Genomic DNA, 12,072 nt, shown 5'->3' with positions numbered 1-12,072 from the left:
CAGCGCTGTTACTGTTTGCGCAGTTCCATTTGCTCTTCCTGATCACCACCGTCCTGTTCATCTTCATCAGTAGGTTCCGGTAAATAAGGGCTGAGATCAATTTCAAAGTATTCCATTACTGTTGGAACTACCATTAAAACTGCTCTTTCGATGAACGGACCTGAATTGATTAATTAATTATGTTAATCGGTTTTGGGAAGCAAATATTTATTATTATTATTCACCTAAAGCTGGAGAGCGAAGAGGATAAACAGTTTGAATGACTGTTTTCATGTTTTCTTCCAAGTCATCGTCGGGCATGTCCAGCTGAATAGAACAAGTATTCAAACAATAGTATTTTATCAATGAAACAAAGTATAATTTGAAATTTTTGCAGCAGTATATAAAGTATGTATACTTTTCCAATGAGAACATTCGTCACTCCCCACTGTGGATTGATCGCATCTTGTATCACTTCAAATCCGATACCAGTCCTGAAATGGTTCACCAAAGCGGCAATATCACTCCCAATGGCACCTGCAATAAATCGGTTAATATGTCAAAAGTGTGAATCCTTCATTTCTTCTCTTTTGCTGATGATACCAATTTTTCTGGAAGGAAATTTTCTCTTCATCACTCCCCTGAGTTGATTTATCTCGGTCATCATGTCCAAATGGCAAACGCTGTAGTCGATATCGTCGATTCGAACAACACCTTTCAGAATCTGCCGCACATAGATAATCATCGACTAGCAGTGGTTCCACTATACTACGGTTTGATATACCTTTTTAACTAATTCTGGACCACCAGTAATTTCCGCTCCAGCTTCATTGGCTATCACTTGAATATGTGGATCTTTAGCAAAAGCTAGAATTGTACGTTTTTGGCCGTGGTAGAACGGGTGTGGCATGGCAATGAACTGTTTCGACTGTTCAACAAATTTTGTCTTAAACGAAGCAAAACAAAAGTCACCATCTATATATAACAGGCGTTAATGTAAAATAAGAAAAACAACAACGACCTTTTTTTCCAATGTCATATTTAAATCAAGTCGTAAACGTAGCAGTGCTGACGGATTGTTGTACATGGATGGACTTTGCAATTCGCGATGCAATGCCAGTGCATCTTTTATAAAATATCGTTTTGGCATGTATGATTGAAGTTTCCAAACAGAATCTAACGGTTCATCCAGCAAATCGGGCAGCAGTTCAACTCTTGCAGGATACTGAGCGGCAATTGATGAGCTAAATGAAATTGTCTTTCATTTGAATAGTTAAAAAAGGAAAGTAAATTTAATATTCAGCAAATTTCCTATTTTTTCTTCATTTGCACATGACCATTATTTGTAAAAGGTTATCAATTTTATAGCGTCATGATAAACAACCACAACAACATTTTAATGTTGTAACTGGAAAGAACTTCAATTTATTGAAAAGTTGGCAAGTCAGCACCTCAACTTGGTGGTTGTGATGGGCGAAGAAGCACGTTCCTTTTTCACGACCTTGGTTTTAATACCAAGTTTGGCTTCTTTCAGCTTACGGAGCGCTTGCACTCCTCTTCTCTTAGCACCGCGCGTTGTAATCATCATCGGTAAAGTTGCCGATAACATGTCTAAGGTAAATAAATTTTCAGATTATTCTAATGGCAATTCAAAGCATAAACGTGTTCACCAACCAGAAGCACCCTATTCAACAAACAATACAATGAAAGCTACCTCAAAAATATACAGTAATACCTAATAATAAAGAATCAATCATTTTTATATTACTTGAGTTAAAATTCATATTGATTAAACAAATTTACAAAAGCGAAAAAAAACTAACATTTTTATTTTTAGATGTAAAATTCTAGAGTAAAATATTTCTCGCGGTAACGGTAAGTAAAATTTTTTGTAATCTCAAATTTATCTAATTGTAAAAAAGTAACATCCTTAGTTAAATTGAAAACATCCAGTTTTTATTTTTGTACATTAAATGGATGTAATTCCACAATAATGTTGATATTTATAGAATCATTGACTTTCATGTCATATAAGGAAGAGTACTGTATATGTTGATATTATCTATTAAAAAATATAAACAACATTATTAGTTGAAATAGAATCTTGACATTTGAATAGACATTTTGAATTTTTAAAGTAATTTTGCTAAATTTATTAAAACTTTTTCTTGTTAATTTATTGAAAGAATATGCAGGAACAAAAATTACATACGCTTGAAATATTGTTTTGTATTGCACGTTTTTGAATTTATGACTTAAATATGCCAAGTAAAATTTAACTTACTTTTAATTTATATTATATAATTTATTTTGTTAAATGTTACTCTTTTATTAAACAAAACAGTTTAATCATTAAATTAAATGTGAAATTTACATAAATATTATATTCCATAAATTATGGAACTATTTTTTCAATTATTTTTAAATAGAAAAATGCGACGTAAAAATCTCTTTATACTGTATTCTAAATTATGTTGTCAGAAAATTCAAATACTTTATTTAAAAAAATTTATTCTTTAATTTAATGTATGGTAAATTTTTTTAGAGTTTTGCACAAGCATCATCAGCTATTAGAAAAAGTTTATATGATTCATGGGCAGCTTTTAAAATTTAAACCTGATTATCAATATTGTCTTATACGTCAGGCGCTGTTTTGACGTTTTGTGTGAAGCGTTGTGCGGCACGTGGTAATTAATCGGTTTACTCGACCTGCATATTATGGAAGTTTATTTTTTTAATTCAGATGTAATGCGAAGAGTGTATGGCGCGGGAATAATTCGTGGATAGATTTGTTTTTTCTTGAAAGGTAATTTGAAATTTTTTCTACTGTTATCGGCTGTCATTTGTTTTGTAGATGGTGTGCAGTTTAATGCTTATTGTTTCGAAATTGTATTGTTTTAGATAAAGTATGAATGAGGAAAATCCTGATAAAGTTACTGAAAACCCTGAAAAAATTGTTGACAATTCTGACAAAATTAATGAAAACCCTGAAATAATTGTTGAGGACCCCGCAAAAATTGTTGAGAACCCAGAAAAAATTGTCGAAAATCCTGATAAAATTACTGAAAATCCGCCCGCAGTGTCAGACTGTGAAGTACGGTCATTGTTAGCTCGCGCTCCTGATAATTTGCCTTTCTTAAGTGGAAATGAACAGTCGCCGAGTGGCAGTGGTATTGTTTCCACTCTATCTCCGATCCGTAATATTATCTTAAGGAAGGGGCAGATTGTGCGTGCTTCTTCATCTAACAGTCCAACGATATTTATTCCTCCGAAATCGAACTCCCTCTCATTATTGAATGTTTCTCAATCTGTGACTAAATTTTCTACTTCTGCGGTGCAGTTACCTAAAATTTTGGGCAATAAAATTACCGTTCTGAAGTCTCCTGGTAAAAGTCTCCTGTCCTCTGATTTGACTGGGCATTCTCTGAATGTGGTGAACGTTAAAGGTGCTATAACTTCTACTGAAATTTCCGCATCGCCTTCTGTCACAAGGCCACCGCTTCCTGATGAAGCTCCTGTTCAAACGCAGAGTCCTCATAAAGTTAGACTTAGCTTGTCCTCTGCCGGTTCGAGGATAATTCCTCATGTATCTCCTTCCGCCAAGAGTACGCGTCTGATGGTTCTCAAAGGCACCGGCAGTTCGGCTGCCATCTCTCCTACAACTGTGAATAAAAATTCACCGGCGGCTAATTCTCCAGTAGTTGCCAAACTTTTGTTGAAATCCGATAAACCAGATGAACTTGGCCAAAAGAGAAAATTGCCTTCCGAAGCAAGAATGATTCTGCCGCAGTCGGTACGTGGCGTTTGCATGGTTTCCGGCGGTCAGTCAGTCACAATTCCAGGTTTGCTTGTACTTTTATTTTTCTCCTCTCTTCATTTGTCACTTCAAAGTAAATATTTAGTCGCTATCAATTCTCCATCTACTACAAAGTCACCGGTCGCCTCCAGCGTCAGTCCAGCCGTAGTTAGTGAAGTGAATGTACACTTTGAACTGTTTTGATTGTTGTATTATTCATGTTTTATTTATTAATAATAGGGTTTGTTGCTTTAGGGTTCGAATGAAACCAAAGCTGCATTTCCAGCTACCGAGTCGACTCCTGAAGCTCCTGTTCTGAAAAGGTATTTTCTGCTTGATTTATGCTTTTTTCGTACTTTGAAATTTAAATTTTTTCCTAACTACTGTTTTCAATTTAGACGCCAGGTGATTAATAATCGGCGTCCGTGCAACTGCACCAAATCACAGTGCTTAAAACTGTAAGCGTTCATTTTTGTTTTGTTTTGTTTCAGTTGAAGATTTCACATTTAAATTTTATATTATATTTAGTTATTGTGATTGTTTTGCGAATGGTGAATTCTGCAGCAATTGTCATTGCACGAACTGCCTTAATAATTTGACGAATGAATTGGATAGGAGTCGAGCAATTAAATCATGTTTAGAGCGCAATCCGATGGCTTTTCAGCCAAAAATAGGTAATTATTTATTTATTTCAATGAAAAGTTATTTTCTGAACGTTATTACTAATCAGTGTTGTTAATGAACATAGAAAGTGTACTTTGCATATATATATATATATATATATATGTATAATCAAAACTTTTTTCAATTTCGTTTTATTTCAACGTCGATTAATGTTAATTGACTCTGTTGAGATAATAATTATTTATTTTTATGCATAATTGTATGAGTAACATTGTTGGAGGTGATTTACATCGCAGAAGCAGCAATGAGCTACGACCATCAATCAACGCATTTTCATTAGACTTGTTTAATTATTATTTGAAAATTATTATAAAATGAACAGCCTTGATTGTCCGTTTATAGAATGATTTTGATAACACCTCCAGAGTGAGTTTTTGCTTTGCTTGTAAGAACAGCGCATTGTTCAGGTCGATTTCTAATGAAGGTCGTCTATCAGTACTAGATTGAATGTATGGATACTGTTGTGTTGATAGTCAAGGTTTATCTGTTTTACTGTAGACAGTATTAAGCCATTGCACATTATTGTTAATTAATATTTTATAAATATATGCGATATTTTGTGATCTGTAAATAATTTTATTTAACGCAGATGATCGCCACTTCTTATCTTAATTACTTTATATAATTGTTTATTTGCTTTTGAAAGAATTTTTCTTGTTCTTTCTATTTCATTTATAAATTTTCAGGTAATAAAACAAGTGAAATTATGGTAGCAACGTAAAAATAAATAATTTTAGTTGTTTCTATTTGAAACGTTTACTTTGATGATAAACATCTTTGTTCAACTTTATCTTTTTATACATCACCACTTGCTTGTTTAATAATTGTTTATATTTTTTAAATATTTATTATGATGAGCAGATGAGCATTATTGAAACTTTATTGAGGTTGTTATTTGTATTTTTCAGGCAAAGGACGAGCTGACACTGAACGGTTGCACAACAAGGGATGCAATTGTAAAAAGTCAAGCTGTTTGAAAAATTATTGTGAATGTTATGAAGTGCGTGGATGATGATTATCATAATTATAACCAGATAAGAAATGAACTTGTGATTGCGCTAGCGTTTCATTTTTCAGGCCAGAGTTTCATGCACTGTACGTTGTAAATGTGTTGGCTGTCGCAATACGGAAGCGGATCGTAATCATCGAAATCGTGGTCATTTACAGTCTTTAGTATCGTCTAATGCAACACCGACTAGTAATTCTTGTTCTAATCAAATTTGTGAATATCCGAATGATTCACTTTCATCCGGATCTGAAGAAACCGATGAAAAAAGCGATAATAAAAGGTATATTTATTTATTTATGATAGAAATATGGATATAAATTAACATTTCTTTCGTTGATTGAGCCGATTGCGTATTATTTTATGCTTTGCTTAGTATTATTTTTAATTGCTTTAGGTTGCCTGGTTTTTTGTTGAGTGAAGAAGTAATTGAAGCGGTTACAAAATGTTTAATTGCCGATACGGTAGAATTGAGCAGAAAAGTACCAAGAGACAGCGAGTGCATTCAGATGACTTTAGTATCTGAGTTTGGTCGATGTTTGGATCGAATTATTGATGTTCTTCTTTCGTAAGCATTTAAACGTATCGCTTAATCAGAGTAAATGTTTTACTCTGTTCTTTTTTTACCATATTTGTTTTCGTGTTCTCCGGTTTTCTTATTTAAAAATTTTACTTGTTCACGTATTTGACGTTACTTTAGCACTTTTTATTCATTGCTGTTTGTGCAATTAATTATTATTATTATTATATTTGTGCAATTTTTTGCATAGTTTCATTGTAAAATTTAAAGAACATTTTATCTTCATTCAATCAAAATTATTAATTTGACATTTTTACTTTTATATTATATGTTTTTTTTTGCGTAGATTAAGTATAGACGGTGAGGAATATTTTATTTTTATATAATGAAAATTATTAATATGGCATTATTTTATTCTTCAAAGTTTCGAATATTGAATATCAGTTTTCTAATTTTGATATCTTTGCTTATTTCACCGACTGAAGTAGCTCTGTCCGACTGTATAAATACTTACTTCATTATGTATTTTTAATCAAATTTAAAGACAGCACTCTGCTGTTTATGAAGATTGTAAGATTTTCCTCATGATGACAGATTAGGAAGGAAAACAGCACTTTCTCCACATCCTTTTCAAATCGATATTTTGTAGATCGGTATTGTTCAGCTTTGTCTTGAAGTTATTGTTATGAATTTGGCATGCTTATGAGAAGTAAACAGTGCAGTGCGATTTGTATATACAATTATGTCTGTTGCGACTTTTTTGTTATCTTGATGAGGGAAGTGGAAAGGTTATATCTTATGTTTGCTTTTTTATTGGAATGTGTGAAGTTGTTTTTACTCAGAATTACTGCTGTTCAGTGTTGTTTTTCGTTTTGTATAATTTAGTTTTAATTCAATAATTTCAAATTGTTTTGATCATGTATAAAAGAATTTAATCAAGTTATTGTTGACGAAATTAAAGTACTGTCTTTAGTGGTTTGGACCAATATCAATAATAAGCTTCTCCTCAGTTGCAGCAATTCATGATCCAGCTGCGAAAATTTCAAATAAAATTAGGTTTTTAAATTAAAAAAAATGGCACGTATTTAACTTACTGAACATGTTCCATACGGAAGAAATAAAATTTATGCCCCTTTCTATGATGCTCAATGAATTGAAACTTGCTGCTGAACGAACAATCCATGGATAGTATTGTAGTACTTTTACATATCCACAAAGTTTGTTTGATCTTCTTCCTTTAAAACTGACAATTCCGTGCTGCACCATTACTCCATTGACCTCGCAAAACAATGGCCCTCCAGAATCTCCCTTAATTATTCTTCTTTAACAAAAAGCTAATTATTTACTAATGTGATGAACTAATTTTACATTTTTAATGAAGTGTGTAATTAATGAAACGAAAAGTATCTATTTATGATTTACTAATAACATTTTCGTAAGCTACTAAACAAATAATAATTTAAAAAATTACGTGAACAGTAACACTGATATGAGAGAGGATGAATTTTCTAATTAGTCGATTCGATTTCTGATAAAATTTTAAGGCTGAAAAATTAATTTCTTATTTATTTTCTTTTATTATATCATACCTTCGAGGGAACATGCATTCTGTTCAACATTCCACCGCAAATACAGAACGAAGATTCAGCTCTTCTTATTCCACATTTTTTGGGATGTAATATAGGTGACGGGACCATTTTCAGACGAGGGGACGATTTATTATCTAATCAGTGAAATTCTTTTTCTATTATTCTTTCTGTTATTCATTTTATTGAACTTACTATAATCTCTACCCCAGCCAGTGGTCCAACATCGATTTCCAATAGGTAATATGTCAGTGAATTTTGGGATGCATACTGGCAGGCTATACCGATTATGAGGGACTGGTGCTCTTAATTTGAGTAATGCGATATCATGAAGCACTGAAGAATTTTTATACAGATAATGAATTGCCATATTCCTCACGCGGTACATAATTTGACGTGGTTCTTTTTTTTCAATATCGTGAGCTCCAACAATGATAAGTATTTTCTCTACCTCAATTGTTTTCAAGGTGCTGAAATGAACAAACGCCGTGAATAGATGCAAATTGAAATGTAATAAATTTAATAATGGAGATTATAAATTAAATGCGTGAAATTCAACTGTGCCCCTTGATTCTGACATTGAAATTTTGATTTTATTGTGAAAAGTTGGAAAAGAAGTAATTTGTAAAATATAAAACGACCTACCTGTGGTCAAAAACACAATGGGCAGCAGTGAGCACTAGCGAGCTTTCGTTTTCAGTATCCAATGATATCAGCGTTCCACCGCATAGATATTCACTGTTCACTCTCTCCGCTGCTACAAGTACTTGCCATGGTACGGAGTTCGGGTTCACTTCCCATCCTCCTACAATTTTTGAACCAGTTGGAAAGTTTTTTATCATTGGTACCACTGGTATTCCACAGTCCAACGTTACTGTTCTTCTCTATAATGTTGAAATTTCCATTTAATAATTATTCTTTTGGTCAACAAGTGAAATTTGTCCTGAAATTATTGTTATGAATGTGCCATGCTTATGAGAAGTAATTATTGTGAGAGTCATGCACATTAGAATTGTTCTTCAAATTAATTACTACTGTACAGCGAAGGGTTTGTTTTTGACAATGTGAAAAATAAACTTTTGCCACAAAATCTTCAATACGCGTACAGACTTACGTTAGCTTCAATTGTTACATCAAGCAGAAATTTATGTTGATTTTACTGGACGAATTTGAAAATGTTTCCTGTGAATATGAATGTTAATCGAAAAGTCATAAAAGTGAAATGATTTCATAAATGCAGTGTTTTTGTTTTAATTTAGAAATTTTTAATTTAATATATACAAATGCAATTTCTTTGTTTATTGATTAATTTGTAATGAAAATTTTTCTGTTCACGTCATATTCAGACTTACCAAGACTGCGCTAAAAAGCAGTAAAAGAAGTAAAATGAAACAGCTACCACAGATTGACATTTAAAATTTTGAATGGATTGAATGAAGAAAATCCAAATTAAAATAATTTAATTTAATTTAAGTATAAGCAACGTTCTTGGTAGTGGACCTCAAATATTTAGTTAACGCATTTTGAGTAAATGGTAGAAAAGATTCACCTAACTGCCACAAAAGACAAATATTTAAAAGTACCATTTAGCTTGTTGCATGTGCAGTAGAGATTTTATTTGAAAAGCACTATAAAATTCGATATGACATTTGGAAGAAAAATTGCAGTTTGAAAAAGTTATTTTAAAAAAAAGAATTTTAATTTCAAATAAAACAGAACATTAATCATTTTAAATATTTATAGAATGGAGCTAGCATTTGCGCAGTTGTACTTGAATAAACATGAAATTCAAGAAATGAGTGAAAGTTACAGAATGATGAACTGAAAAGTTCACTGTTGCATTAATTTTGTTCATCCGCACCCTTGAATGCAAATTCAGTTCAGTGAACAATCTATTCAAATATTATTGCAGCAAATAAGAAATGAACATTTATAAGTTGAACAAAGCAATTATTGATAAAATGAACACTACGAAACGAGTAACAGATAAATCTTCACGGCAAAGTAAGTGTTAACGTTATCAAAATTGAATTAATGTTCTGCATATGGCGTGGAATGTTGATTTCCAGCGAAACTTTACAAGGCCAGCTACTTTGGTTTTCTCTCATCAAAATTTTTACACCAATATATGCGTCTTATGTTACCGTTATACTTAGCGTCCGTGCGTGCAGTAAGTGTTATAACTTTTGGTGAGATTTTTTTGATTTCCTTCGCTATACCGGGTCATTTTTGAATATTTAATTCTGCTCGGTTGAATTTAACAATGCATATGGATTTTAGTATAAAAAACTGACACGAAAAATTAACCTCTGATTTACAGTCCAGGTTGTATCCTTTGGGTGACTTTTCAAGCATTTACCGTATGTTAAGCGAATCAAGATTGCAGTTAAAATGACAATTGTTCTTAATTATCATTACAAAAGAGCAAAAAAATTTGCATACAAATTCAACTGTGAACAAATTCTGTGAAATTTTTACACTTATAAAGTGCATTTATGAAGTTTATATAATAATCATAATGATGATGATAAAGTCATAAGTCTCGCATTAAATGAAATTTTCGTGCTGAATAAAAAAGCAGTACATTCAGAATACAAGTGTAGATTTGTACTGTAATTAAAAATGAAATTGAGTAAAATATGAAATACAGTATATCCAGAAAAAGCATATTCTGAAAAAATGCAATATTATTTTCGTGAAACTATCTCAAAAAATACACTATTCACAGAGTAAAAGTGAAAAAGGTTGATCATCATTAGTCAGATTAAACACATTACTAATTTGGACGTGGCCTCACAACGTAACATTTCACAATATCATGTGCAACACTATAATTACAATAATACTTTTTATCACAATAAATCAAAGTTTATTAATTCAATGTGGATTTATTTTAAATGTTTAAACGTAAAACAGCAAAAGCAAATATCAAATGAATCGGGTAATTGATATTTTAATGTTAACACAACATGGGTAAGTTTTTTTAGAGCATTTAAATTTTAATATTCATAATCTTTGTTCATATTTCAGTATAATGTAGCATTCCCTACTGAAATAATGAAAAAGAAGATTATATAAATTTCCATAGAGAAAGCATAAATAAGTATTTTTTTAATTTATTCTTTAGATTATTTGAACAACGTTGAACAGTGCAAATCAATACTTTTTTCAGACAATCGCTAACTTTCTTTAAGCTGCATTTTTAGCTTCTTCACTAACTCACCAAGAGATTTTCATCCACAGAATTCGATATAGAGCACTCCATTATACAAATAATGATCGTCACAAAGGTGCCTTATCATCAAGTGGTAGCGTCGTAAAATATTCTCTGAATTAGCTATGGCGTCAAAAATTTGTTTAAAGGTAATTTAAAGTAATTCTGTTTTCTACTTGTGTTAGTTATCTTCAAAAACTGTGCACACTTATTTTGTAAACGTTATCTTTTGATTAAAAATTTAATGTAATTATTATATTTGAAAATTCAGTTTTCAATTTATTGTAACTTTCACTATGTGATAAAGTGCGACTATTTGTTATTTAGCATTCAACATTATTACAGATATGAACAATGGAGAAAAAAGAATTTTAAACGCCGTCTACACGGAACAGAAGACGCGCGTTACGAAGCACAACAACAGAATGCAAGAGGTATGTGTGATTTTCTGTCAGTCAGGATTCTGTAATTCGAGGTTGGGGATACAGCGAAAGGGTGAATTTTATTCTTTAGTTTAATTAAAATTGGTAAATGTAAGATGTAAATAAGATTTTTCACTGTAAAACGGTATTTTTTGTTTTATACATGAGATGGTATTGAGATTAGGGAAGAATGACTTGATTGTTAGAATTTAATTTTTGCTCATTTAAACCACTTTCAATGCTGCGCGCCTGGTGTCTCTCTATTATAAGCACATCATCTTCTATTGTAGATTGCTTTTTCAATAGTTTAACAAGCATTTATTTGAAAATTTCTCAATTCAAAGCATCTTCTTTGACAGAAATTAGCTTCACATTATCAACGTTGTTATTCCTTTTTTTCAAAAATGCGGAGGCGTGTTTTGACTAAGTGAATATTTTTGTTATGGCGTTTATTGCCAGATAGTTTATATTTTTGACTGAATTGTCAATGTCAAGGTCATTTTTGAATTTTCCTTTGACTGCTTACGATGCTAGCCTATATCGCCTGTCTGAACGAATTGTTTTTTCGAATCCTTATTTCTCCTCTTATATAACAATTTACCTACATTTGCTATTAAATGATCATTTATTTCGATCTTTGAATATTAATCCATCCATTTGCTTTGCATATTATTAATACACACTATAAAATTACTGTCTCTCTTCAGATTTATTATATAGTATACTAAATAACCTGAGTATTAGTCATAACTGAGATTCGAATAGACATTCTACTGTTCAGATAGGGTTAGTTAACATGACGAAATGCGTAAAATATTTTGCATCCAAGATCTATCGCCATATTGACTATAAAATTCTAAATGTG

The 12,072-nt window shown here is 31.6% G+C and overlaps 4 protein-coding genes across 4 annotated transcripts; 2 read left to right on the top strand and 2 right to left on the bottom strand.

The window, feature by feature from the left end:
* Positions 1 to 8: 8 nt before the first annotated feature.
* On the bottom strand, positions 9 to 1,736 carry Tsp_10979 (conserved hypothetical protein). Its single transcript, XM_003380956.1, has 8 exons — positions 1,715 to 1,736; positions 1,437 to 1,590; positions 1,001 to 1,223; positions 787 to 925; positions 617 to 742; positions 398 to 516; positions 225 to 306; positions 9 to 160 (listed from the first exon to the last, which is right to left on the bottom strand). The coding sequence occupies exons 1-8, from the start codon at positions 1,734 to 1,736 to the stop codon at positions 9 to 11; spliced, it is 1,017 nt and encodes a 338-aa protein (XP_003381004.1).
* Positions 1,737 to 2,891: 1,155 nt separating this feature from the next.
* Tsp_10978 (conserved hypothetical protein) lies at positions 2,892 to 6,584 on the top strand. Its single transcript, XM_003380955.1, has 8 exons — positions 2,892 to 2,911; positions 3,193 to 3,943; positions 4,031 to 4,098; positions 4,340 to 4,449; positions 5,368 to 5,459; positions 5,537 to 5,748; positions 5,863 to 6,033; positions 6,530 to 6,584. Exons 1-8 carry the CDS (start codon positions 2,892 to 2,894, stop codon positions 6,582 to 6,584), a joined length of 1,479 nt encoding a protein of 492 aa, XP_003381003.1.
* A 1,128-nt stretch (positions 6,585 to 7,712) lies between these two features.
* Tsp_10977 (elastase-2A) lies at positions 7,713 to 8,983 on the bottom strand. Its single transcript, XM_003380954.1, has 4 exons — positions 8,924 to 8,983; positions 8,217 to 8,455; positions 7,779 to 8,041; positions 7,713 to 7,741 (listed from the first exon to the last, which is right to left on the bottom strand). The coding sequence occupies exons 1-4, from the start codon at positions 8,981 to 8,983 to the stop codon at positions 7,713 to 7,715; spliced, it is 591 nt and encodes a 196-aa protein (XP_003381002.1).
* Positions 8,984 to 9,493: 510 nt separating this feature from the next.
* On the top strand, positions 9,494 to 10,320 carry Tsp_10976 (hypothetical protein). Its single transcript, XM_003380953.1, has 3 exons — positions 9,494 to 9,575; positions 9,641 to 9,741; positions 10,231 to 10,320. The coding sequence occupies exons 1-3, from the start codon at positions 9,494 to 9,496 to the stop codon at positions 10,318 to 10,320; spliced, it is 273 nt and encodes a 90-aa protein (XP_003381001.1).
* The last annotated feature ends 1,752 nt before the right edge of the window (positions 10,321 to 12,072 follow it).

The sequence above is a fragment of the Trichinella spiralis genome (assembly GCF_000181795.1).
Source record: "Trichinella spiralis strain ISS 195 chromosome Unknown Scfld2, whole genome shotgun sequence".
NCBI classification, from domain to species: domain Eukaryota; kingdom Metazoa; phylum Nematoda; class Enoplea; order Trichinellida; family Trichinellidae; genus Trichinella; species Trichinella spiralis.
The sequence above is the reverse complement of the archived record's forward strand: the minus strand, read 5'-3'. Positions and strand labels throughout refer to the sequence as shown.

Bases quoted from the DNA above. Each gene is read 5' to 3' on its own strand.
- Tsp_10979 (XM_003380956.1), bottom strand. From the start codon at position 1,736: ATGATTGATTCTTTATTATTAG. The intron at 926-1,000 runs GTCGTTGTTGTT...GCTTCGTTTAAG, and splicing joins ATATGACATTGGAAAAAAAG to ACAAAATTTGTTGAACAGTC. The intron at 307-397 runs GTATACATACTT...TGTTCTATTCAG, and splicing joins CGAATGTTCTCATTGGAAAA to CTGGACATGCCCGACGATGA.
- Tsp_10976 (XM_003380953.1), top strand. From the start codon at position 9,494: ATGAACATTTATAAGTTGAACAAAGCAATTATTGATAAAATGAACACT. The intron at 9,576-9,640 runs GTAAGTGTTAAC...GTTGATTTCCAG, and splicing joins AGATAAATCTTCACGGCAAA to CGAAACTTTACAAGGCCAGC. The intron at 9,742-10,230 runs GTAAGTGTTATA...CAGTATATCCAG, and splicing joins ACTTAGCGTCCGTGCGTGCA to AAAAAGCATATTCTGAAAAA.
- Tsp_10977 (XM_003380954.1), bottom strand. From the start codon at position 8,983: ATGTCAATCTGTGGTAGCTGTTTCATTTTACTTCTTTTACTGCTTTTT. The intron at 8,456-8,923 runs GTAAGTCTGAAT...TCAACATTATAG, and splicing joins TGCTTTTTAGCGCAGTCTTG to AGAAGAACAGTAACGTTGGA. The intron at 7,742-7,778 runs GTAGAGATTATA...AATGAATAACAG, and splicing joins ATGTTGGACCACTGGCTGGG to AAAGAATAATAGAAAAAGAA.
- Tsp_10978 (XM_003380955.1), top strand. From the start codon at position 2,892: ATGAGGAAAATCCTGATAAA. The intron at 3,944-4,030 runs GTTAGTGAAGTG...TTGTTGCTTTAG, and splicing joins CCAGCGTCAGTCCAGCCGTA to GGTTCGAATGAAACCAAAGC. The intron at 5,460-5,536 runs GTGCGTGGATGA...TTCATTTTTCAG, and splicing joins ATTATTGTGAATGTTATGAA to GCCAGAGTTTCATGCACTGT.